The sequence below is a fragment of the Zosterops lateralis genome, assembly GCF_965231275.1.
Source record: "Zosterops lateralis genome assembly, chromosome: 1".
Classification (NCBI taxonomy): Eukaryota; Metazoa; Chordata; class Aves; order Passeriformes; family Zosteropidae; genus Zosterops; species Zosterops lateralis.
Window position 1 is genome coordinate 117,208,621 of NC_139762.1, and position 27,215 is coordinate 117,235,835.

The 27,215-nt window shown below is 45.3% G+C and overlaps 2 protein-coding genes across 5 annotated transcripts in view; one reads left to right on the top strand and one right to left on the bottom strand.

Moving 5' to 3' along the window:
- Positions 1–5,426: 5,426 nt before the first annotated feature.
- On the top strand, positions 5,427–6,326 carry BHLHE22 (basic helix-loop-helix family member e22; the record flags this gene model as incomplete). The annotated part of the gene is made up of 1 exon (XM_083873117.1): positions 5,427–6,326. The coding sequence occupies one exon, from the start codon at positions 5,427–5,429 to the stop codon at positions 6,324–6,326; it is 900 nt and encodes a 299-aa protein (XP_083729243.1).
- A 7,208-nt stretch (positions 6,327–13,534) lies between these two features.
- CYP7B1 (cytochrome P450 family 7 subfamily B member 1) overlaps positions 13,535–27,215 on the bottom strand; it is a 125,224-nt gene continuing 111,543 nt past the window's right edge. For all 4 annotated transcript variants that reach the window (XM_083869649.1, XM_083869648.1, XM_083869647.1 and 1 more), the window contains exons 5-6: positions 21,971–22,149; positions 13,535–17,954 (exon numbers count right to left, since the gene is read on the bottom strand). In XM_083869649.1, the coding sequence (XP_083725775.1) occupies positions 17,658–17,954; positions 21,971–22,149 (476 nt within the window). In that variant the 3' untranslated portion in view covers positions 13,535–17,657. The remainder of the gene's footprint in view (positions 17,955–21,970; positions 22,150–27,215) is intronic.

A 27,215-nucleotide genomic window follows, 5' to 3' on the forward strand; every position in this document is an offset into this window, starting at 1 on the left:
GGAAGGATCTCCAGCTTCCCCAAACCAAAGCAGAGCATATTGCTTTATGGTAGGACTTTCCAGTCTTTCTCCACAAACCTCAGTGTAATGACTCAGTGAGTTTGTCACTGCCCATAACACCCTGTGTTGTCCTTGAAACGGGGATGACATCAGATTCTTCCATTCTAATAATTTTCAAGTATACAGATTTCCTAGTTTGTCTATATAAATTAATGGAACACCTTCTGAGAGCCTCCTGACTCCTGTCCAAGCACAGGCAGCCCACGGGTTTCAGCTTCAGAAGGGACACGAAAGGAATAATTAATTATCTCCCCATGCCAAAAAACGCTGAAGGAGTCTTTCACGTTTCAATGCAATTTCTTTTTCCATTTTCATGTAGTTTTCTGTGGCTTCATCCCTTCCCTCCAGCAGTGCCACCAGCACCGAGGAGAGCCGTGCACTTCTGCCGAGGCCCAGGAGATGGTGCTGTGGATTTTGGATCGGGAGCTCAGGCACCGGGGCTGGGGCCGAGGCCGGCGGGTCCCCGAGCAGCCCGGAGGGGACCCCGCCACACCTGGCGGGTCTCTGCGGGAATCCTCAGGTGCCCTCGGTCTCTCTGCAGCCCTCCAGGATTTCCTTTACACCCCTAGCGCAGGGTCTCCTTTACCCAGAGGAGCAGGGCCTCCTTTACCCAGAGGAGCAGGGCTTTCCTTTACCCCAGAGGAGCAGGGCTTTCCTTTACCCCAGAGGAGCAGGACCCCTGTACCCCAGAAGAGCAGGGCCTCCTTTACCCCAGAGGAGCAGGGCTTTCCTTTACCCCAGAGGAGCAGGGTCTCCTTTAGCCCAGAGGAGCAGGGCTTTCCTTTACCTCAGAGGAGCAGGACCCCCTTTACCCCAGAGGAGCAGGGCTTTCCTTTACCCCAGAGGAGCAGGACCCCCTTTACCCCAGAGGAGCAGGGCTTTCCTTTACCCCAGAGGAGCAGGGCTTTCCTTTACCCCAGAGGAGCAGGACCCCCTTTACCCCAGAGGAGCAGGACCCCCTTTACCCCAGAGGAGCAGGGCTTTCCTTTACCCCAGAGGAGCAGGGCCCCCCTTGCCCCAGAGGGGTGTCAGGGTGTCGTTCTCACTCCAAGAAGCCTCAACTCCTCTGCGCTGTGGGTCAAGTTCCCCAATGCCGGTTTTGTCCCCCCGCTAAGGACCGGGAAGGGAGGGAATACTCACCTCCGTTCCGCAGCCCCTCTTTAGTCACCCCAAAGTCCCCCAAGCCCGGCTGTACACGCACCCTGTCCGCTCCCCCCGGCGCCGGAGACTCCGCCGGGGTCCCAGGGCTGAGAGAGAGAGAGAGCACCTCCTCATCCCCACAGGCTTCCCTCCTCCCCGGAGCCCCTTCCTGCAGCGGGGAACAGCCCCCAGGAGAGTCCCCGGCCTCCTGAGCCTGCCTCTGTCCCCTCTGGGGATGTTTGCCCCAGGAGACGATGCACTGGGGAGGGTAATTTTATTTATTTTTGTACACCTTGAAGTTGAATAAAGTTTTCTTCATAGAGAAGACAACGCAGCTGCAGCTGCGGCGAAGGAAAGCGCTCTCCAAAGGTTGTCTTAGTGCTGGAAAAGCCGGGCAGATCCTGCATGGGCGGGATGCCCCTGCTGCACCTCTGATCTCCCCCAGACTCAGGAGTGTCAGAGGCAGAACACACGCCGGGCTGGGCCACTGAAGAAGGACGGGGAAGTCGGGGAAGATCCCAAACCTTCCTCTTGCTACGGGGCCGTCTGGCTCAGCAGGCACAGCCGTACCTCGGTCTGCTCAGAGCAGGCAGGGAGACACAACTTCACCTGGCTAAAATCTGTCCGCATTCAGCTCTTGGGCGTCTGACTGCAAAATCTGGAAACTTTTCTGCAAACGCAGCCCTGGGGAGAGTGAAACAGGGGTTTTACTTCTCTCACAGGTGGGGAACGGAACAAAATAACTCTCGAGAAGATCTTGGTAAGGAAAAGCAGCAATCGCCGTGCAGTCCGTTCTCATCTGTTACCCTGGGAGCTTCCAGCGTCCTTTCCCCCCTTTCCCTGTCCCTGCCTCCCGCCCCGCCCGGCCGCTGACAGCAGAGTCTGGGGGATGCCCCTTCTGCACACCCATTTCCCGAAATAATGACCCGAGTGTGCAGGAGCTGGTGGCAGAGGGCTGCGGTACAATTAAACCAGGTAACGAGACGCTGGGCAGATGTGTTTTCATTGCGCCGTAAGATAAACGCAGTGTTAAATGCCTGACAACTTCCCAGAAGCAATCAGCAAAAGTTTACGAGTGCATAAACCTCAAAGACCATTCCTCGGTATTTTTATAAGCGCCGCATTTAAAGCTTCTATAAATTCTTCTGCTTGCCTCCAAACTAAAGTTCCCGTAGACTATTAAACAGCCACTTCTCCGGGAGGTGGGGAGAGGCAGATCACAACAGGGAAGGCGAGAGGGGCTCGCTTTTCTTCTCCTCCACTTTGCTCTCCCAACTCCCTCCCGCAAGGTAAAGTTTGTAAGAAAGTTGGCATCTTTAGAGCACAAAAAGTCACATCGGCAAGGTGAAGGGATACGTTCACGTCTCAAGCCGGGGGACAGATCCAGTAGAGAGGGAAAGGAAAGAATGGAGAGAAATGAAAGGAAAAGAGAGGTGATTGAAAAGCCGGGATGAAGCAGGTAAAAGAATACGAGCAGATCTAGGGGCGGATCATGCAGACTGACCGCTGGACAGGGAAAAGCAAGAAAAGCTTAGATGGAGAGAGAGTTTTCAGAGGCAGAGGGCAAATCTGAGCAAACGCAGCCGAGGGAAAGGAAAGGAAAGGAAAGGAGGTGTCCCCGTTCCCCCGGCCCGACGGCACGGCCCGGAGCATCCCCCGCCTCTTGCCGACAGACAGTGTAAGTCGTCCCAAAAGTTGCAGAAAAAACAAGGGAGATAGTGCTGCTGAACCCACAGATCAGCGGGAGAGATCAAGCCGGAGCCCTCTGTCTTCGAAGAAATAAGATGAGGGGAATGAAGTGTTCCCACCAGCCATCAAATTCTAATAACAGTATCCGTCATCCTTAAATGACCACACGAGTTTTACAAGTTGGATATTAAACAGATTAAATAATAATAATAAAAAAAACCCAAATCCCTGTCGCAAACATAAAGCCCTTTGTTTATGATCCCGGGGAAAATGAAGTTGCTAATTGAAAAACAATAAAGCTAAAATGCCTTTGGATTACTAATGATAGAGGTTAACGGTGACATCCATCCCTGGGAAAGGGGGAGGGGAGCGAGGCGCTCGGTGACTTGGACGGCGACCAGGGACAGGAGCAGCAGCCAAATGGGGCTGGGGGCGGGGGGCAGACCCTCCCTCTTCCGAGGGCTCGCCTTGTATGTTCGCCTCTGATCCGGAGACACGGGGTGAGGAAGGGCTGTATTGTAGTCATGTCCTCGCTAGATGAAATCTCAGTCAATTACTCTGAAATCTGCAGCTTGGCTTCTTTTCATTCTTTCCAGGTGAAAATTCAAACGTTTTCTGTTGTCGCCTGGTCCTTTCTTTCCTGAAACAAGGCACCCAACTGTTCTGATATTACCATTCAAAAACGGGTTCTGTGGCAAACCTCATTTGTGAATCTATTACAGAGATTAATAGATTATTTCTCCTTTTTCAACTAATTCTCAGTGGGGAAATTTAACCATATGGTAAGGAGAGAATTAGAATTTCATCACATTAGAGCAAAATGTAATGAAAAGAGTCCAACACCTGGGGCCAACTCCGAAAGACACAATTAAAAGGTTTTTAATGAAACCAGAGAAACCAAAAAATTTCATAGCCCTCAGTAATCTTGCCACATAAGAATGATTTGGAAGCGTTGGGAAATATTGTTTTTTACTGATGTCATAAGAATGAAAACCTGCCACTAAATACTCCGAGTGCTAACAGAAAGCGAGCTGCTCGCCTCAAACATCAGAGGAGTAATGGGACAAAATTCAGCCCGACCCTCGGCTTTCCCCTTCAGCTTTTGGAAGGACAAAAGCTCAGCTTTGCAGAGGACAGTGTTCCCGGTCCGAGGAGAAGCCCCGGGAGAGGAGCGGACCTGCAAAGAGTTGGTCAGCCACAGTAAAAAAATAAATTTTAAAAAGTTTGGTGGGTTTTGCCCTTTCTCTTCCAGTCCTCTCTCTTTTCCCAGATCCGTTCATTTTCAAGGTAACTGATGGGGCTTTATGGTTTTTTTTATAGGGACACGGGGGATAATCACTGGCAAGCAGCAATCTGCTACTTGAAAAGGGATAAGGGAAGGAGGAGGGGAACCTCCCCGTAATTTGGTGTCCGTTTGTGGGAGGAGGGGTGGGGAGAGGGAGGACTGGGGACCACCCGCCTCCCGGGGAAGCAAGGTGGACTTTGGCGGTGGGCAGGAGCGGGCAACCACGGCTGGGGTTGCTCCGGGGGGTTTTCATTTTACGTTTTTTCTTTCCCAGGCGATGCTTTTTGGGAAGACGGGTGGGGGTGGGAGGGAGCTCTAAGTTAATGTAAATGCAGGGGGTGGGTGGGCCGGGGGGAGAGGGTGTCACTCCTGACTCCACGGCTAAGTTAGCAGAAGTCTGCTGGCAGCGCTCGGAAGGAGAAGTGTCGAAGTGGGCTTTTCTGCAGTGCAGGGCTGTAATTTGCTGAAGGAGGCAAAGAACATCCTTCGATCTAAGTAGGGCTTTTAGTGTGCTCATTGATGAGTGAAAGTCGCCACACATGTCAAGCTAAAGGCAGTTGTTGGGTTACTAACAGGACACAACGTCTTGCAAACATATGCGTTAAGCTGTGTATACAGATGGCAGGGAGAATAATGGAGCAGGCGCCTCTTATAAAGCTCTAGCTGCTGCCTGTCTTCAGACCTGGGAAAAGAAACTATTCAGACTCAGGGCCAGATAGCGCCTGGGATTGTTTGTTACCGTTTTAATCCTATTAATTAAAACGTTAACCTGATTGGGTAGAAAGCTCTGTCCCAACAGGCGAGTCTTCTTCATAATAACCTACTCTCCGAGATAATGATGTAAAAGACTCCCCCGTCTGCGGCGGCTGCTGGTTGATGGGTCCGGAAATCTCTTGAAGGTGAATCCAAGCAAGATAAACGGTGGAAGCGGCTCCGCTGGCAGCGCACAATGCCCCAGCGCGGCGCCTGCTGAGGGCGAGCCGGAGCCGCAGCCGGAGCCTCAGCCACAGCCACAGCCACAGCCACAGCCCGAGCTTCAGCCGCTGCCGGAGCCACAGCCCGAGCCGGAGCCACAGCCGGAGCCGCAGCCGGAGGAGGAGAAGGGGCAGCGGCGGCGCCGGGCAGGGCGCAGCCCCGGCGGGAGCCGGGAGAAGATTGCTGCCAGCGGGACGCCGGGGAGCCGCCCGCCGCGGCGCGGAGCCTTGGAGCAGCGGGCCGGGAGCTGAGGGGGGCGGAGGAGGCGGAGGCGCCGATGGAGCGGGCGCTGGGGCTGCCCGCAGAAGAGGACCTGTTCCACAAGAGCCTCGCCGCCTCGGCCAAGCGCATGGAGTCCGCCTTCCGCTCGCCCCCGGGGCTCGACCTCTCGCACCCCCGCGACCGCCAGCCCTCGCCGCTCGCCTGCTACGAGGCGTCGGAGCCCGAGGCGCTGCTGCAGCCCGGGGTCGGCGGCGACCCGCTGGCGCTGCCGCCGGGCTCCGTCTGCGTCAAGTACGGCGAGAGCGCCGGGCGCGGCTCGGTGGCCGAGAGCAGCGGCGGCGAGCAGAGCCCCGACGACGACAGCGACGGGCGCTGCGAGCTGGTGCTGCGCGGCCCCGGCGGCGACCCGCGCGTCTCCTCGCCCGCGGCGGGCGGCGGCGGAGGGGGGGGCGGCGGGCTGAAGGCGGCCGAGGGCGGCTGCTCCAACAGCCACGGGCACGGCGGCAGCAAGAAGTCCAAGGAGCAGAAGGCGCTGCGGCTCAACATCAACGCGCGGGAGCGGCGGCGGATGCACGACCTGAACGACGCGCTGGACGAGCTGCGGGCCGTCATCCCCTACGCGCACAGCCCCTCCGTGCGGAAGCTCTCCAAGATCGCCACGCTCCTCCTGGCCAAGAACTACATCCTGATGCAGGCGCAGGCCCTGGAGGAGATGCGGCGCTTGGTGGCTTATCTCAACCAGGGCCAGGCCATCTCGGCCGCCTCCCTGCCCAGCTCGGCGGCGGCGGCGGCGGCGGCGGCGGCGGCTCTGCACCCCGCCCTGGGCGCCTACGAGCAGGCGGCCGGGTACCCCTTCAGCGCCGGGCTGCCCCCCGCCACCTCCTGCCCGGAGAAATGTGCCATCTTCAACAGCGTCTCCTCCAGCCTCTGCAAACAGTGCACGGAGAAGCCTTGAGCCGGCGGGGCGCTCCCGGCGCCGCTCCCCGGGATGCGGAGGCGGCGGAGGGACTGAGCTCTGCCCGGACTCGCCTCTCCCGCTCTTCTCCCGGGACCGCCGCGGGGAGGGGGCCGGGGATGCCGCGGGGAGAGAGGGAGGGAGGGAAGGAGTGAGGAAAACCCGGCCCGGGGGGGCTCCCTGAGCCTCCGGACAAAGGAGAGCCCGGGAAATACCAGGTCAGGCTATCGGGGCTGCCACCGGGGACAAATCAGAGAGGGCACTTGAACATAGATTTTTTTTTAATTATTATTATTAATTAATTATTATTAGCATTATTATTATTATTATTCTGAGCCAGGAAACAAACAAACTTGAAATGTAAAGTTATTATTTAAGTGACTCGCAGAAACAAAAGAGACTGGAGCGTTGCTACGGAAGACTTTGTATTTTTTATCCGTCTCTAAACTTTGATCCTGTGAAAATGCGCAAAGTTTGGTGAGAGTGATTTAAAAAAAGAAAAAAATCGACAAAAAATAACCGATCGAACCCTTACTCCGTGTGGCTGAAAGTATCGCATTTTTAAAAGAAATATTTATGTGCACCTTGTTTCTTTCCACTTTGCAATGATGTATAAACAAGACACGCTATTTATTATTCTTTAAAATGACCCTTCCACGCCAACAATATTTATCATGCGTTAAGGTCATGGGTCTTATGTGCAGTTACTTTAAATGCTTCTAAAATTCTGTTTATGGATTAACTTAAACTGTGTGCCAAGTGTTTAAAACATTTATTTGCCAACAACATATAACCAGAACTATTGATGTATCCGAGCTGCTTAGGTTTATGAAAGGTCATCTGGATTTTAAGTTGCATCATCCCTGTATTTAAATTGAGCTTTAATAAATTGCTTCAGTCCAAAAATTACAGGAAAAGTGTATTCTTAATTGCTCAACCAACTGATTTTTGAAAGGGTATTCATTGCATTATAACAAGTAATAACTATTTACTTTTACAAGGCATCAGAGCAATAGCTGCTACAAGAACACTTGCCAAGCCAATGTTTTCCCAGGCGCTGTGTTTTCCAAGGTATAATTTAAACCGCTTTTAATGTGTATGTAAATTATTCTGACTGTGGATGACTATTTAATTTGAAATACTTTAAAATACTTTAGGCTAATTTACAGAACGCGTGGAATTCTTCTGTTCCTTTTCCAGGGGGTGTGGGGGGCAGGTTTTTGGTTAGTTGTTTTGTTTGGGGGATTTTTGGTTGGGTTTGTTTTGTTGGTTTGGTTTTTGAGGGTTTTTTTGGGTTTTCTGTTTGGTTGGTTTTGGGGTTTTTTTAAGAAAAATGAGAGATGAAAAGCAAGAAGTAGCTATTTACCCAAAGTGAGCCTTCAGCTTGAGTTTGCATGGCTGGGTGGCTGTCTCTCTGCCATTTGTAAATCAAGATTTTTTTTTTTTTTTTTTTTTTTTTTTTCTTTTTTTTTTTTCTTTTTTTCTTTTTCCAAGAACGAGTCCTGCTATTTTCCACTACTTGCAGATAATACAAATTCGGACTGTCAGGTTGGATGGCAAAATAGGAGCCATGATGGATCTGTTGGCAGGTCACGGATGTGTAAAGAGTGATATATATTAAATAGGTCAATCAGATTATGACAGCAATGTACGACCGTTTGTATGTGTATCTATGTCGGAAAGAATCTTTATTAAAATATTTTGAACAAACGCTTGTGTTAACGCTGTGCTTTGTTAAGCAAATCTATCCAGATTTAAGGATGGTGGGGGTGGGGAGTTTTCTTTCCTTTGCCTTGCTCTGAGTGTGCCCCGGTGCCCTCCCCATCATCCTCCCCATCACCCCGCTCCTGGCTCCGGGTGTCCCGGGCAGGGACGGAGGCGACAAGTTCCTCCCGCTGCCGTGGCGCTTCTGTCCCTGCCCGCTGTCCCAGCCCCTGCCTGCTGTCCCCTGTCCTGCCCTCTGTCCCTATCCCTGCCCGCTGTCCCTGCCCGCTATCCCTGCCCGCTATCCCTGCTCCTTGCCCGCTGTCCCTGTCCCTGCCCTCTGTCCCTGCCCGCTGTCCCCGCTGTCCCTGCCCGCTGTCCTCTCTGTCCCTGTCCCCGCTGTCCCTGTCCCAGCCCTGGGGCTGGAAGCGCCGCGGGGTTCACTGCAGGACCGCCCCCCGCCTCCTCCCAATCCGCCGAGTTTCGCAGCCGCTGTCCCTCCCCTGGCGGACCCTCGGTCCTGCCCCAAACCCGAGGAGCCCCCCAGGTGTCCTCTCGGCTCTCAGCCCGGCCCGGGGGTCCCTGTCCTGCGGGTCCCCCCTCCCCTGGGCGGCCCGAGCCGCCTCTCCCAGCGGCAGCACCGCGGGCGGGGGAAGGGTATAAATATTTTCTGCTCCACTTCCCATCAAAAAAGATTAATCAGAACCTGTAACTTTTCAGGAAACATAACTGTAAAGTGCCACGGAGCTGTGGGAAGGCAGCCCAGAGAGGGTGGGCAGATCAGCCCCCAGGCGCAGGGAGAAGCGTCTCTCAGCATTTACTAGACAAAGGCTGGGTGCGCCTAATTATGATTATTAAAACAATTTCCATGACGATGTCTAATATTATGTTAATTTGAAAACAACTGTGTATGAAAACTGTCGACTATAATACCTAAATTCATTTAATGAAACACATCGTTAAGGCAATTAAACCTCCTGGATGTGATTAAGGAACATAATTACGACACTGTTCTGCGCCATAATTGGGTGTCTTTAATCAAGGGGTAAAGTGATCAGCAACACAGCCATTAGTTTGTATTGTTCTGTCTCTGCTGTCCATCATTCTGATTAGGAATTAACCACCGCCACCAGCTTGGCGTGGTGCGTGCCTGTGTCTGTGTGTCTGTGAGTGTGTGTTGGTGCACAGAACATCTCAGGGCGCCTTTGCTGCAATATTTACCGCTCAGTGTCTGCCTAACCCAGCGGGCTTCCCTCCCGGAGAGGTTTCCTTGGGAGGCGCGGGCGCTGCTCGGCTTTCCCCGAGAAAGGCAGGGCAGGTCCCGGCAAACTCCGGGAGCGGCCGGGACCGGGCTGGGGAGAAGGAAAGGGGCAGGGGAGGCCCAGGCCCTGCTTCCCGGCTCCCACAGACAGGGGCAGGGTCCCCAGGGTGCGGGCAGGGCCCGGCTCCGGGAGCGAGGTCTGTGGCACACGGAGAGCCTTGTCCGTCCCGCCCGCCTCCGCTTCACAGCGAAGGGACAGAGGAATGGAAATCTTTGTCACCGCTGCCGCCCGACTTTGGGCTCTCTCGCTTCCTCTATCGATTGCCTCGGCGGGGGCGAGGGGTCCGTGCGGGCTGGAGGTGCCGCCACTCCCGTGGCCCCGCTCTCCTGTGGCGCTGCCCGGGAATCCTCACTGGGAAACGGCGCCAAAACCACCGGGCCAGTCCCCGAGCGGGTCCTGCCAATGCAATCGCAATTGTGCCGGCCTGGGGGGAGGAGAGAGCCTCCCCCGCCCCCCGTAAAGCCTGACGGATCCCTTAGCCAGAAATGAACATGTACCCTTTCAAAAGAGCTTCTTCCCCGTTTCCCACCGCCCAAAGAAGCGGGATCTCCCTGAGCCTCATCCGGAGCTCCCTCTGCCCCCGCCGGGCTCCCTTTCCCGGCCCCTCAGCCCGGCTCGGAGCCTGGATTGTCCCAGCATGAGTGACATTGGCTTTCCTAATGTAATGACTTATGAAAGATATAATCATGTGTTAAATTGAATCCTCCGCTTAACTGTTAATGGTGTGCTCTGGGCACATTTACGTATTAGATGCTATGGTAACTAATTACCACTAGAAGAAGGGATAATACACTTTCCAGACTTTGACAAATAATTATGAGTGTTCACATCCCTGCTAGCAGCAGTTGCAGCGGATCTGCTGGAATGAGTAAGTGAATAAATGAATGGGTAAGTGAACTTGTGTGCATGGAGGGGACTAGATAATGAATAGTGGTCAAGTGAGTTTTCTTATTAAAACCTTTAATGAAAATGTGATTTAGGGTGGAAGGGGGAAAAAAAAAGTGCGACGCTGCGTCTAAACGTAATTAAATCGCGTAATATAAACATCAGAAACATAAATAAGTTTGCTTTTAATTAAAACCCAGCAGTCAAAGTAAATTATCCACGGAAACTCGGAAACTTTGCAGCAATTACCACCTTTTTTTTTTTTTTTTTTTTTTTTTTTTTTTTTTTTTTTTTTTTGGTGGTGGTGGTGGTGGCGATGGGGGGAGGCTGTTGGAGAGTAAAACAGAGGAGCCGGGACTCCGCGACTCTCCCCAGGATCATTTGTAGCTGTGATGGCACCGCCCCTGCCCAGAGGCCGGAGGGATCCTGAGGCTCTAAAGCAAACAGCAGAAGCAGGACAAAAGTTTGGGGAAGTGGCTGTGAGCTCCGAGCTGTGGGTCACTCATCAGCTCGGTGTCACCCAGCCCGCCCCCGGGTGTTTGCTCTGCTTCGCCTCCTTCTCCAGCCCCGGGAAGGGTTAAATCCTTCCCCAAGCCCCTAGTTGCCCTTGTCCTCTCAACCTGATTCAGAGACGTGTAATAAAATAGGAAGCAAATTTATGGTCTGTTTCAAGCACTTTACTGCTGTGTTTTTAAATTCATATATGCACATATAAGAACTATGATCTGTGAATAATTTGAAATGCTATAGGAAAATGATGTATTTTAGATCAAACATAACCGTTTTCTTACATAATTGTCTCGGATTAAAATAAAAAAATAAAGATACATTTCGAAGAGAGACAAAGCTGAAAATCTAATGACAGCCATAAACTGCTAGACAGCCATAAATTAACGTCTTCATCAAACACTGAAGGGATCAGCGCTTATCTAAATCAACAATTATTTCTTCCGAGAAGTTGCAGAACAGATTGCCCCTTTAATACTATTTTTAAATCTTCCTAATTGAGGATTAGAGAAAAACAATCGCCTTTCCAGAGTAAACCTCCTCCCTACCAGCCGAAGCCCTCCAAACTCACTGAACACCCAGAGGGTGTTCTAGGAACCTCCCCGGGGGTCCCGTCCCCTTGTCCCACTGCAGCATCCCTGGAAGCTCGTGCTGCTTTTAGGAAGGGAGTCATTCCTCACTCCCCTTCCCCTGTTTTTTGCCGCGGGCCGGGAGAGGTGGGACCGCAAGAAGAGTAAGCCGGCGGCAGGAGCCCGGCGGGCAGCGGGCGGGATGCGGGATGCAGGATGCGGGATGCGGGATGCAGGATGCAGGATGCGGGATGCGGGATGCAGGATGCGGGTCCCACCGGGGGCATCCCGGAGCGGCAGCATCCCCCGGTGCTTCAAGCACCAGCTCAACTAATGCCCATCCGCTTTTCAGGTCCAAAGCTTTAGCGAGGCGGCACTTCTCCCAGCTGTAGCCACCTGCGATGCCGGTTTTGCAAGAGGCTGCTGTAAAGAATTCATTTTTAAAAGGCAGCTGAAAGATACGTTGTGAAGAGAGGCGATTCAGTGGCTCACAAGATGGAAATTAGACAGGGAAAGACTTGCTGCCTGTAGGAGGTTTAGCGAGTGACTAAACTGTTCGGAAGGAAGAGGTAGTTGGAAAGATGAGCTGATGGGGAAGAAGTCGCTGTCAAAAGTCATCAACAGGGTGTTTGCTTACTGACTTTTACTCTCCCTGTAGCCAGAACTTAGACTTTTATTAAACTTTTCTATACTCATAGCTGCTGGTTTTGAGGAAGAGAAAAATAAACCGACACATTAGTGTCAAAATCGGTTTAACAAATCTTTGAAAATAGAAAGAATCCTGCAAGGCTTCTAGCAAGAACAGCTGAAGCTTAGGCTTCTTTTGATTATTTATTTTGGTGTGAACAGTTTTGAAGACAAGCACATTTCTACTATTATGAATGATGTACTCATAGAACCTCAGTACACAAGATCCCAGGAAAACCTTATGCATAGAATAAACACAGAACTGGTTTATATGAGGATCAATATCCCACTACAGCTTCCTTCCTTTCACTTTAAAATGGAACATTACCTACCTTTTTTTTAAATATGCTTTTATATATTCCTTCATATTTATTACTAATTATAAACATAGACAATAACTTAAGGATCACAATAGTTTCAAAAGCATAGTTTTGAGGAGTTTTTTTGTAATGAGATAATTTTTCTGATATGCAGTGGGTATGGGGACATGACTAGCCAGGGTACATGGGCTGGTTTAGGTAGTAGACAGGAAAATACTTCACTTTCTATGGTCTGGCAGTTAGAATAGCTCTATTCATATGAGTTAAGCATATGCATAAACTGATACCTTGAACAGCTTTAGAATACAGTGTTGTATAAGCAACATCAAGACAGTACCCAGTATCAAATCAAACACTGGATAAAATACAGTGTTAGGGAGTCTCACTAACTCCTTCCCTTAGACCATTACGGAACACTCACCCAGAAATGTGACCTTCAAGAAATCTCAAACAGTGCCACTTTTTAATTTATAAATTTCAGTAACTTCTAATATAGCCTGGAGTTAAAACAATTGCACAGCTACACATACATTTATCAAACCCAGAAAATGCTGCAGGTCTGCCTTCTCCAGGAAGTATCTTCAATAACCCTCGCAGAAATACTGACAAGCATTTCTGCATGAAGGAATGGAAAACACCGATGTCTTTAGGGTACAACCTTCCTATTAAATACCTACTTGTAGAACTCTGCAGTGACAGTGATACCTAGAAAAGCCAAGTTGTGCTTTGCTGGTGCAGTGCTGTGTATCGTAATAATTTCATTCATATCCCCTTTTAAAATGAATGATCTGTGAAGACAGAATATTTTACACTAGGTAGTACATCTTGTACTACATGGAGGTTTGCCAAAGCAAAAGCCTAAGAGTTGTACTTAGGAATAACTAGTGAACTGCAGGTCTTTATACTAATTTTGAATAATGTCCTAAGAATGTCAGAAGTACCACTTTTTTATCTCATCTGATGAGAACTGGCTTATGTTTCATGGTGGGGGGAGAGTGATAAAAAAGACATGATCATTTCCAATAGTCAGAGGAGTTTCTGTATTCCACTGCTGAATTACAGGTTTTTTTTTATTATTATTATAGAAATATCTGTCAAGATCAAGTAATAGAAAAATGTAGTATGTTGAAACAATAATTAAAAATTTAAAGCAATAGTTGTGAATCTGTGAGAAAAATATAAACGTAAGCTGAAAAAAATACCATGGACAATCATTCAATATTAAAATAGATATATTCATTTTTATTGTGTCCTTGAAATACAAAATTCTCTTAAGATGTTAGATTACTAAAATAATGAGATTTCAATTTTCATGCTCAGAAGTACCTTAGTTGATCTAGGAGTTTGAACAATGGATATTAACTGTTAAAGTACAACTTAGCCATTGTTCACCTATATACAAATTGTGAGTTCGCAAAATTAAGAGCACTTTACAATCTCTTGAACAACAGAAAGTTAAATAATGACAAAATAAAAGATCATGAATAATTCTACAAGAGAAATTCACAGACCAGTAATTATTCATAAAAATAGAAATGCCAAGAATAGTGACATGCAGCTGGCTTAAAAGCATAAACTAAAGAACAACTCTTACATGGTTTTATATTATTACATTAGGACATACTGACAGAGATATGAAAATCTGATTTCCAAACAGGTACACATATACTAGATGGTTTCCTAAATAATGGAATATTTTAAAAAAATTACAATAGCATCTAGCAGTACTAAGTGCCAGCATGAAAATGAAGAACATTCAATTTGTAAATTAAAACAAGAAGAATAATTAAAAAATTACGTTTTAGCTTTCACATTAGTCCATGATAAATTCAATTTCTTCTTGCATGCTATAAAGGGCCATACTGACCTAATAAACCTAATTTTTTGTGAGAAAAAAGGTGCTTATATTTTAATAGCAGAAGATACTATTGATACAGCCATAGACATCAACAACTTACAGTGAGAAACTGGTAGTGACCAGCCAAGTCACATCTCAAACTGATGGGTGAGTGCACCAGTTCATCAAGGAAGAGCAGAGAAATTCAGTGGGTATCCATGTGCTCCTTCTGCCTGACCCTGCACCTGCCAGGTCTGTGGATGCCCCCAGAAAGTACTGCTGGGCTGGCAGGGCAGACCCCCTGCTGAAGTGGAGAGGTGGGAGAGGGAAGCACAGGTCTGCCTCACCCCACCCTGCCCTGCAGCCCCACGGGCACCTGAATGCTGCCAAAAAGCACTGCTGTTTCTGCTTACGTGATTTTGCCTCTGTGCTCCAATGATGGACACTCAGAGCTGCACACTCCTGGGTCCTGCAGCAGAGGAGGTCACCAAAAAGGGTGTTGTGCTCTGTGTAAAGTGTTGGGAAAGATGGGACAGTAAAGAAACATGCTCTTCTTGGCACAGCACCCCGCAGCTAGCTTGGCTCCAGCTGGGACTTTTGGGGATGCTACCTACCCCTTGTTGTGCTGTCTCACCTCATGGACCAGGAATAGCAACACCACGGGCCTTTCAGTCCTGCTTCATGGAGACTGAGTCACTCCTGGTCAGACCAGCTGTTGGCTCTCAATATGTCCCCTCCTCAGTTGCTGAATACATGGACCAGAAGGGCTTAACCTCTCTGGCCAGCTCCAGCTCTCATGACTTTACATGGGGCAAGGCTTACTTCCTCAGCAGCTGATGTATGCCAAGGCACTGATGCACTGCTTACCAGCCAAACTGATCTACTGGGAGCCTGGGTTACCAGGGACACAATTCCAGGCCAGGCTGGGCAGACCCTGCTTTGCATTTGATTATTTTCCTTCCTGAGCAAAAAGAGCAAGCAACTTTTATCCCAGCAGACTGCTGGCCTCTTGCGTGGTGCTCTCTAACTCTGATGCAAGGCCTCCAAGTGGCTTCATAGAGGTTTCCTGCAACTCCTGGGAAAGGTTCTGACCCTTTTCTCTTTTTTTTTCTTTTTTTTTTTTTTAATGGAGCATATGATAGAGATTTAACTTGCTACACTGGAAACAATCTAGTTCTTCTTTTAATTTCAGAATAGATACTATACAAATTGATCAGCAATTAATCTGAAACTACTAATGATTTGCATGTACTTTTGGAACAGTCCTATTATGCCCTATCAAATTAAGCAGCAGCCAGTGATATTCTAATTCAAAATCCTAAAAATAGAATACAATTATGAAAAAGAGGCTTCTGTTTAAAACAAATACCCACTGTTATTTTCGCAGTTGCTTCAGGTTTGTTTGAAAGTTGGATGCCAAAGAAGGATTCATCATAATTGTAGCATGAGACATTTTACAGCTTACATATAAGCAATAATGGAATACAGTCAACAGTGTAATATCAACATTCCCTCTCTCAATAAACCAGGCTCTAATGTCCAAACTGGATTGTGAGCTGCAGCTGAGTACAGAATAGCTTCTACAGAGTAACCACAGGAGTAAGTAACCTGAGTACAAGCATGTCTCCATAAAAAGAATTTTATTCTGTGGCACAAAGCAATAATCAGCTTTTGCTGTTGATTAAATGTTGAAGTAAAGTTGAAGCATTTAATCAGCTGCAAAACCTATTTAATGAAAGCGTACTCCAAATTTGTAGGCATTATTGATACTATATATGAAAAGAAAATGTTTATCCAGTATATCGCACAAAACCACAATTTTCTTCTTGGAGGATTTGGAATGTGGCTGTACCAATCTCTGAAAGTCTTGCTACTGATGCTGACGCTTATTTAGGGTATGTCCTTTACACAGATAACCGAACAGGCTTCTACACAAATAATAAAAATTAATTCTTAGTATTTAGGTAGTAGTTTTCATCCATAGGCCATCAAGTGCTCTACAGATGAGTAGAATTTCTGATTTTGAAAGACTTACTCTGGCACATCCCAAAGAGATATTTTTAGGAACACAAGGCAAGGCCAACAGATGTGGCTATTCTGCCATCACAATTATCATCTTGGCAAATTGAGACTGGACAGCCATGGGAATCCTCATCAATCTCTAAAGTGATGGCTGGGAAGAGAGATGGTCTAAAATCTCAGATTTTTGTGCACTAGGAAATTAATTTTCCAAACAAGAGCTGGGCACCTAGTAAACAGGTTGGACAGCCAGTATAAACTTCTGTGGCTGTCCAGGGCTTTCACTTGCTCAAATTTTGGCCCCAGGGAAGAGCCTGTTTTCCAATTTGCAGATGGACATGTCTGTTTCCAAACACAGGTCACACTACTCTACCTATGCATAACTTGGGCTAAGTAAAGCAATAATAAAAAGCATTTTTAGATACCACACTTGCCCTTGAAACCCTCTTCCTCTTTTGCCTTTTTAGAGAAATGAACAAACATAAGAAATGGTCAAAATAAATGCATGAACATGTTACTAAGAAACAGTGCGAGAAAGAGAAGCTAATTTTTGAAGTGATAGAATAATTTCAAACATCCCTGAAGAATATGCTGTTTTGGGGGGCTCAAAAGCCAAAACAGATAATTTAGGGTTGATCAAGGGCCTACTAAACCAACAGAACTTCCCTTCTGACTTTAAATGATTGCAGGAAAGAAATCACCTTTTTTTTTTCTTTGCACTGCACCAAAAAAAAGAAAGAAAAGAAAAACAAAACAAAACAAAACAAAACAAAACAAAACAAAACAAAACCAACAACAAAAAAAACCAAACATAAACGAAAAGGAGCAAGAAATCAAAGCATTCACTCTCAGTACAAAAACCTGAAGTTAGAAATGTGTTTTCAGTAAGACATTCTTGCAAATCATGCTCCACCACCCACACAACTTCCACCACATCTCCTAAATAAAGGGTTAAGACTCTCAAGACCATGAAAGAAGTAAAGTAAATATGAAGTTAGGATAATAATCACAAGAAATTATCTCATCCTCTAGACAGAAGTTCCCCCTTTCTTGTTATTATGCTTCTATGAGCAGATGCTGACATTCCTCTAAATGATGGGTGTATGGGACCTCCCAATCTAACCCTCTGACAGAGGGCTGCCGAGCCCATTTCCCATGTAAGTGGCCTGGATTCATCCTCCCTGTAAATCCTGCTCATCTCATGGCCAAGAGTATGGCAATGCACCTCGTAGAGATGCTGGGCTGTTTATTTGGCCAGACTCTTGTCATGTCACCTCACTTCTCACAACTCAAGCAGGACAAATTGAAGTTGCACATCTCTGCATCTGGTCTCTACCTCCAGCCCAACGGCTTTTCTCCTTAGAAACAAAGAGGAAGGAGGTAAAAAGCAGAGAGGGAAAAGCAAATGTTTCCAAAAATATAAAGCTGAGTGATGAAACAGAGCAAACATGGAGATTAGTGGAAAGCATATAGGCAGCTGCTCAATTTCTTAAGGACCTTAGCTTGTAACGAAAGGCAATATCAGCGTCTGGCAGGAGGATACCAAGGCCCATGCGACTGTTATCAAGTCTGACAGCTTTGTTTTCTGCTAGTTCTACATCAAAATGAGACAATAGTATGAAAAGAAACATCTTCATTTCATTCATTGCCAGGAACCTCCCTGGACACATGCTGATCCCAGAGCCAAAGGGCATTAGGAAATACTTCAGTTTTCTTCCTGCCTTGTAGAATGTGGTTTTCTTCTTGCCATCCTCTATGTATCGATCGAACTTATACTCCTGAAAACGAAAGAGAAAGAGAGAGACAGCGTGATATCTAACAAGGCAGTTACATGAGCTGCTTTCTTTGCACAATGGTAACGCGTCTGAAACCCAGAAAATAAGATAAAGAGGAAGACAAGGAGCTGACAGCTTCTTCTTTTTAGTTGGTTCTCTCAAGTTTCATTAACTCACATTATCTTCTCTGCAAAGAACACTCTTTAAATCCACTTATTTAGCTTAGTCCTTTTACATCAAGCTCCTTCAACTTCCACATCTCATCCACTGAGTGTCTGGCCTATATTGATTGTAATTAGATTTTGACTGCTTTGTAGCAGGGACAATGAACCTTAGTGGAAGGACAATTTTCTTGTAAAGCATCATATGCACTCAGTGAGGTACATACATCATGAATAAGGGTAATCTGCCAAATTCTGCAAATGCCTATGAATAAATTAATGCATTGCACTGATTTTGCTCTTGCAAGCTAGAGCAAAATCCATCCTTCTTTTGCACCAAATGGTGAAGATTATTTGAAAACTCCAATGCTTTGCAGTTTTCCTTTCAGTTGGAGATGGTTGCTGCTTAATTTGCCACATCTTACCTTCAAATATTTTGCTGCAGAAGCTATGAGCAAAGCAGGACAATGCTAGTGGCCATTATAAAGAGGGTGTTTTCAAGTAAGGCTTGAGGTCACACTTGTAACCTACATTCCATAAATTGAACATATTTCTGATTATTTTTGAGTAGCAGGATCCCTGTTTAGAGATAATTTGTGTTTTTGAATGAAGGAGATCTGGCATCCTCACTCAGTCAATGGCAAATTAACCACTTACAAAACCCTCCTGCATGCTTTGAATAAAAATGACAGGCACTTCTTGCTTATGGTCACTCATTAGCATTTGTCCTGCTTTGCATACATCTGCTATAGCAGCAGCCATTTGGAGCTGGCTGGGAACAAGTCAGTCAGACAGAAACCGACCTCAACTGATTAAAAAACCTCACACCACCACTAAAAATACACTGATACTGATCTACCCGTTAGATTAAAGACTTTGAAAATCATGCACTCCAGGTCTTGCTGTTGAGAAAAAAAAAAGTCAGGGGAGGTGGTCAGTGAGAAAGAGAACAAGTACTAGGAGCACTGGAGGGGATGTAGCTTTGGGTGCTGAAGAACAGGAGCTTGTTTCACTAAATGGCGGAGACCTGGATTTTCCACAAATATAAAAGTGATTCTATGTCTGCTTCCACTGACAAGTCATTCTTTTCAGTCTCTTTGAACACCCCAGCCAAAAGGAAGCACGCCTTTATTTTTTTTCTGCCAGGAAGTTATTGCTTCATTTGAAGCAGCACAGTAACAAATGAAAGCCCAGAATACCATTAGATTTACTTCCTGAATTCTAAATCCTGCTTGTCTAAAAAAGCACCACTAAATATGAACTGCAATAGCTTAAAAACCCAACCCAGAGCTCTTCACTCCGCTCAAACATTTTCATGAGGTGCACTTCTGGTGTCTGGAGCAATTAAGAACTGTGTTATTGAACACACAGACACCCTGGGTCAAACCTTATGCTTTCTTTGTCATATTAAGAGCTTTCTGAGACTTGTAATTCCTTTTAACAAAAAATAAATTGCTTTCTAAGGAATAGGGAAAACAGAAAACAAGTGTGAGACAGGAATGTAGCCAATGACAGTGACATCAAACTCAGTGCTGCTGAAGCCCCTTGGGTTGAGTAGTGCCTCCTTAAAAGCTAGTTCACTGGCTAAATAAAGACTAATTTTTAAAAATGAAGGAACTTTCAGCCATGCACAATGTCTCCTGAAAGAGACATGGTGGCTGACAACAAGGAAAAGGCCAGGACGATGAGAGAAAACAGGCAATGAAGTTCTGTGTGGACGAGCTGCTACAAGTACTATGAAAACTGAGCAATCTCCTGTGATTGATCTAAGGCTCTTTCTGCCACATACTGTATTTAGCTTTGTTTGGGAAGTCACCATAGAGGGTTTCCTGCAGGGTTTTTTACTCTATGGGTTTTGCAGAGTTCATTTACTGAGCTCTACACTAGCTGAGTTAGAATTTAGGGATTTACTTATACACTTCATAGAAAACTGACTAATTTATTTAGGCCTTAATGGGTGGAGAAGGAGGTCAGAAATATATGCTTACACTTACACAATATGGTGCCAAAGCACAAGATAGCTTGAACTTAAATTTATGTATCCAGGAGAAAAAGCATTGCTACAAAATTATCTCGTCAAGCTGCCTGTTTTCCCAGGAAAAGTTTTCCCTAAATACATGACAAGCTCAAGACTGCACCTTTCAAAAAATTCATTCTCCATCTCTATCTGATCCTCAGTAGTTATTGTTGAAAGCACACTGCATATTTTAAGAACCAAACAGAACAGTGATTTCCCCACTTTTCGAGAGGGGCCCATGTGCTGAAATCAATGTACTGCAATGTGTGGATTGCTCATTCACTATCAAAAAGATAAAATATATGAACTAAAGCTGTACTGTGAAAGCTGAGCAGAGCTGATACTAAGCAGATATATTCAAGCAATGGAAATATGGTAATATATTCCGACAATTATTGGATAAGGGAGGAGATCAGTTTCCACACTGATGCTTTTGGTCTAGGACCTAAACAAACAGATGGACTTTTGACAAATCAATAACGTTCTCCAAAATAAAGTGTTAAGGATAAAATGAAAAAAAAAAAAAAAAAAAAAAGCTTATTTGTTAGCTGTTATCTATCCTTTTAAAGGATAAAAATATTAATCAACTATTTGCCAATAGATGGATTATTTTTAAAACCCTGATTTTTCTCTGCAGGCTTTTTTATTGGGTGGGGACAGCCAACAGAGCTCCCCTGAATGCAATTTTCATTCTCGTGGTTTCAGTGTTCATCCCAGTGACTATACCTTACTCCTGCTGACTCCAACATGCTCCACACCTCCTCTCACTGAGGCTGGCAGAGCTCCTACACAACGAAATGCTGTCCTGCACCAACGAGGCACTTGAATCTCATCTTTTCTTTGCAACCTCTCATCTTTAAATTCCTGAAAGGGAGAGCTTCGCTGAGCAATGTCTCTAACATGGGCTTTCTATAAACATGTAAAAAAATCCAGTTCCTTTCTTCTTTGGCTCAAATGCCAAGGATGGAAATCAGCATGGCTGGGAGACAACAGTTGCTTAGGAAAATAGGGGTGAGGAATGGATGAGGTACAAGCTCTTGCTTCTCAGGCAGACAAGCCATTTAACAGCCCCAGCGTGCACCCTTGCTCTTTCTTGCTCTTCCTCTGTGGCACCCTGGGCTGGGGACAGCAAGCTGGGGAGCAACCTAACCGAGAGGAGGACTATTCAATTTGCATGCAGGTGGTGAACTTCTGAAGCTGTATTACAGCTGAGGCAGGGTGGATTAATTTCGAGTCTTTGATATTCATTAACTGGAGCGTCAGAGAAAAATACAAGGAGATGACACAATTACCCTCCGAGCTTCGCTGCAGAGCAACAGCTTTACAGTCTCAAGTTCACAACACTCTAATTGATCAAGAAGGGGTGAATCCCTACGAAGGGAGGTGAAAAAGCATAAGGCTCAAGTAAGACACTGCTATTACAGGGCTTCAGAGAGTCAATGATGCTTTGCGGGCACTTAGCTAAATGGCCCACATTATTTGCTATTTAAACCACCTTCTATTATTCAGCCCTCCTTGGGTATCAAATGATCCACTGCCAAACAAAGCCCACATTTAGCCTAAAGTTTATGGTAGTCAATGTGCAATTGTCAATTCCTTTGAAAGCAGTCGCAGTTAGTCTCATCACCATATTTCTCTCTTCAGGCCATGAATCCTTTGACCTGTAGGGCCTTAGAAAATACATCTGAAACTAGGAAGATTTGTTCCAGAAGAAGGAACAGCAGTTAAAAAAAAAAAAAAAAAAAGGCAAAAAAAAAAAAAAAAAAAGCAGCCTAGATCACAAAAGGCTTGGCTGCTTGATGTGCCTGGAGTAGGAAGAGTAGCACCAGCTGAATGTTTACCTTAGGATCTTCATAGACCTCAGGGTCCATGTGCAAAATCTGCGGGTAAAGGGCTATCCAGTCTCCTTTCCTCAAAACGACTTCTTGATTCCCTTCAAGCTTGAGAACAAAATCCTCTTGGCTGATGCGGATGTTCATGGAGGACGAGCACATCCTTAAACTCTCGTTTAAGGCACTCTCTGCGATTAAACACAAAGGGGGAGGAGGGAAGCATCAGAAATATGGGAGATGACTGGAAGTTATACATGGCTACAGCTGCTGATTCTCCAGGAGTTTAGTAGGGCAGACTACAGGCAAAAAAAAAGGAAAAAAAAAAAAAAAAAAAAAGGAAAAAAAACACAGAAGCGAAATCAAACATAAAGCACAGACCAGGAGGAGGCAATACACAACCCTGCAGGGTTGGGGTAGGGCAGTCAGAATGCTGAACTTCCCGAAGTGATTCTCACTGATGATGAGAAATCCTGTCAGTTGTAAGCAGCACCAAATTTTGGGTAGAAAGTCATTATTCAGATATCACGTTGAAAACAATGCAATCAAAAGACATGAACGCTTTATGCATTTACATATATTTTGGCGGTTGCAACCAAATACCTGTGAAAGCATCCATGGAGCTGTTTAGCTTGCCTTTTGAAAGATGTTGGATTTAATGGTAGGACTATACATTAGAAATCATTCTGCTTGTTAATTCTGTAGTCATTCTGAGAATTTTTAAATGTTTTTTCTTTTCAATGCACTATGCTGCCAAATTATAGTGTCTGTTGTGGTCAGAGTGAATGAAAGCAATTCATTATTTGCCTAGCAATTTTAAGAGAGAAAGACACTTTTAATTGGCCTAGAGGAAACAAACCATAGTCCTTTCAGGTTGGGGGAAAGCAAGATTTCTGTCTCCACCATCACATCCTGGAAGGCTCCAGAAGCTGAATGTCCTTGCTTTCCCAGTGGCCTTCACCTTTTGCTCCTAGCACGACAGATTTTATGGCTAATTTCCGGCAATTTATCCTGGCAGTTTGAGGAGGAATTCCTTTGGGAATAATATGCATAATTTGCATAAATCATTCTGATAGCATGTATATCAGCATGTAGCTCCTGTCTAGGGCTGCATCTCTCACTTTGTAATCAAAACTGACTATTTTTCCACCAGTGTGTATGGGCACTGTTATATGTGACTCGATTCCTTCTAATCATTAGTGTGAAAAATAGCCTAAAATAGGGTTTCATTTGCATGTAATAATCCATTTTTGTCTGCATTTATGTTTTGTGATATCAAATAAGCCTTCTCTAAGTGTTCACCAAGGCACTGCAATTGCTGCACCCAAAAGGTTAGTTTATTAGAGACAGTAGCTACCCAGTGTAGATGCCTCTGAAAAAAATAATAACAAACGTTCTTTCACTAAAAATTAAATCTGGTGCAGCATGCATAGCAAATAAAGTGGCCCTGGATGCTTTCTTGCAGGAGGTTTTTCCTTAAGCATGCATTTGTCTAAAGAAATGAGGCTGCGGTCAGCTTTGTGTGGCCAGTGCCGTGATTCAATGTGACGTACAGTGAGTCTGTGCATATTCTTTTGGACTGCCTTCGTTACTATAATCAGGCAGAGTCAAATCGGCTTGTTGGTGACGAAGCCAGAAAAAAACCCTGGTTCCAGAAGATGGCCTCTACTGCGGATAGCCACAAGGCACCTGACACGATAGATTTCAACTGGCAGCACTCTGGCAACAAAACTTTACGTGGTACAAAGGAAGGGTCCAGCCTCGGCTCCAGACTGCCTTCAACCTGCAGAAAATGAAGCTGGTAGCTTTGTACCAGTCCACCATTTGGAAATCATGGTGACATACGCAGAGACAGCAGAAATCAAATGAGGAAGAGGGAAGAAGGGGGAAAAAAAAAGAAAGATAAATAATTACAAAGTGCTGCAGCAACATAGCAGGTTTACGTTTAACCACCCAAGCAATGCGGTCACATCCTATCGATGGACATCCTCCCAGAAAGCGCGGCAGTCCCTGCCCGCTGCCGGATCTCAAATGACAATTGGGCAGCATATCTTATGCAGAAGTTAATCACAATAATGGAGCACAAAGTGTGGCTTAGCGGTCAGATCGTAAATGACAAATCTGTTTTACCTTCCAGTACCAGTTATGTGTGGAAGGCGAGCTTGGCTCTCGCTCTGAGCGATCATGCCGATAATCATTAGATGACAAAAGTAATGAGTCACATTATGATCAACAAAGGAGAATGGGGCTTATATGGCTTTGCAGGCTCACATTAAAAAAATAGACAGTCAGCTTTCTACAAATGCCAGAGCTATACATTGAGAGGAATGACAACTGCACAATAAAACTGCAGCCTTTACTTGCAGTTGTCATAGTTCAGCAGACACCAGCCATCGCCGCTGACAGACCAGCTGGGTAGCTTGGGAGGCCTTCCATTCTGCACCATGAGGTACAGTAAATTATCCAGCACGGTAGAGCAACATCTGTTTCTGTGCTTGTGCCGAACAAACAAGGCAATTTAAAGCATACCAAGGGATAACCAAGCAGCAAATGAACATGACCCTCATTTTTTTCCCCCCTTCTTACACACATGAGATGCTAAACTTCACTGTGCGAGCGCTACATGAAGAAGCCAGGCTGTTGTTTGATAAGGTGTTGTCAGAGAGATTTTACATATTTTCTAGAGAGAGAGAAGGAGGGGGGAAGAGAGAGATATCTCTCATAGTATTGTTATTCTTAGAATCCTCCCACTTCTCTCTTCATTTCTCTTATACTAAAGCTAGCACTCAGCTTCCAATTCATTCTAGACTTTTTTTTTAAAAAAACTGTTTCAATATACTTATAAATATTCAGTCTTTAAACCCTAATTTGCTATACTTAGTTCACATGCCTTCAAGCATTTGTCTTCCAATTTCCACTGAATAAATGCGTACTAATGAGAAATAGAGCAAGCTGCTGAGGCAAAGCTGGGTGACTTGAGCCTGGCCTGCCACCAGCTTGTGATAGGCAGGCAAATTGAGTTAAAATGAAAAGTCTTGTCAGCTGAAATACAACATGGTAGCCAAACAGCAAGCTGTCAATCATCCAGCCAAAACAAGGGACTGCAGGTAATAAAAGGTCATTGCGAATCATAAGTGCATTTGGCTTTCATAGGCAAGTTAATTTTAATTAAACATGATCTCTATCTGTAAATGTTTTATAAAACTTATTGTGCAGTAATGGATTGTTAATTTTACACTAATGCAGAGCAGGTAATGGGGTGCAATAATTATTAGAGTGTATTGTAGGAAAATAGCTATTGAGTATGCAAATATTTGGGGGGGTCATTTACCCATGGGCATCACGGTGTGCCAACACAAACAATAATCTGAAACAAGTACATTTGCATTGTACTCAGAACCAAATCGTACTGCCCAGCCCCATTACAGAAGAATATATTTATTCCTTTCAATTCAACCAATGATTTTAATGCTTAGCATTTGTGTTACGACTACACACTCTGTATTAGCTCCTTTCGGGTTCCTACCCTTTCTTGTGTACAAAACAATTTTTCAAGCTGTGCTCTTTTTGCAGGAATATCTGGGATCCAGCAATGACCTGGGGCAAGAATACTTCACCATATAAATGAATGGACTAATATTAAACAAATGAACTGACTAAACATGCCTAGCATTAAACACGTACTAAGTACATCTCTGCTTTACCCTTGGCATTTCCATTATAACCAGTTTAACTGACAGACCATTTTCATGTGTCCTTTACCATATTAGAGCTCTGTTGTGAGCCATAAAGTCTAATAATATATGTTACTCTGTGCACACAAATACACACATTTGGATTTGGGGATAATGCAAAGGGTGCTGCCCCAGAAATTCCAACAGAAAAAGATAATCAGAGCCAAAATTTGCTTGTTTGATTTTGGGTTGAATGTGTTTTGCAATTTTTTTTTTTTTTTTAAGCTTAGAATTTAGGAGTAAATCAAGCCATGTTGTTCCCTAGATCCAAACAATCTGACCACAAAAACAATGCTACTTCCTGAGAAAGACTTTTAGCAATTTGTACTGCTTCTCCATAGCATGAAGAATCAAAAAAAGTCTTTTGTTATAGTAGGCCAAAAAGAGGATGGAGAATCAGAGCACTTAAAACAGGAGAATGAGATGACAAGCTGATGAACATGTAAGCATCCCACCTGGTCTGCCTCACTCAAGAGCAGGGACACAATCCCAGTTTCCTATGCTCTGGGTTGGCACAGAGGGAATGGAAAGAGGAAAAGCTCAGTCTTGGAGGTTTGGGGTCAGTGGCCTTCCTGCAGCAGGGAAGCTCTTGTCATGCAGGCAATGCAATTTGGAACATATTTATTAACAAAACATCCCTTTCCCCTTTTCACTGAAGCATGACTCTAATTCTCTTATGGTACAGATTTTTTTTCTATATTATTATTTTATGGGACAGTATCCAGCCCTTTATGACTTAAGTGCCAGAAGAATTGAAATCTAGCTTCTGTTCATATCACATTATGTTTAACATGATTATAAAATTTAACAAAAGTGTTACAAGAATACTACAAAGTAGGATGTGGTACTTCCCTCTCAACCCATAAATCAAATGCTACCAGGGTACTTCAAGATTTCAAGAAGCAGAGGAATGACACAGTTAATGTTTTTAAACTGTTCATACTGTTTTGCACCAGATGGTTTTAGTGAAGTATACGGTTTTATTTTCCTTATTCCTACACTTTTGGGGAGCCTTTTTTCCCCCCTTTTTCTCATGGCCATTTCCATCTCAGTCTACAAATATAAACTAAATTGTCTTTTGATCTTCTTGATCCTTGGTAACTTATTTATTGGTGTATGTTAGCTCTGATGCAAAGTAGTTTCACTTGTGTTCCTTAGAACTCCATTAAATGCTTAGAAAGTCACATTACTCACCAGAATTGTCATCCAATGCCTCCTCTATTTCAAAAACATTCTCCATTGGTTAGACAAAAATCTGCATCAAAACAGCCATGACTCTAGACGTAACTGACTTAGTAGACTCACAGTATGTAACATTAATACTAATGCTCTAACACAAAGGAAATGGATCAGACTCAATTTTGTATTTGTACTAATCAAATCAAATTTGCACACAGATGCCACATTGGAGAATGGCAGCTATTGCAAAGGATCCAAACCAGGCATAGAATGCACTGCTCCAGCACCATCCCTTGACACAGCTTTGTTTAAGAGTGGAGCATCATTTCAGGTGATGAGCTATC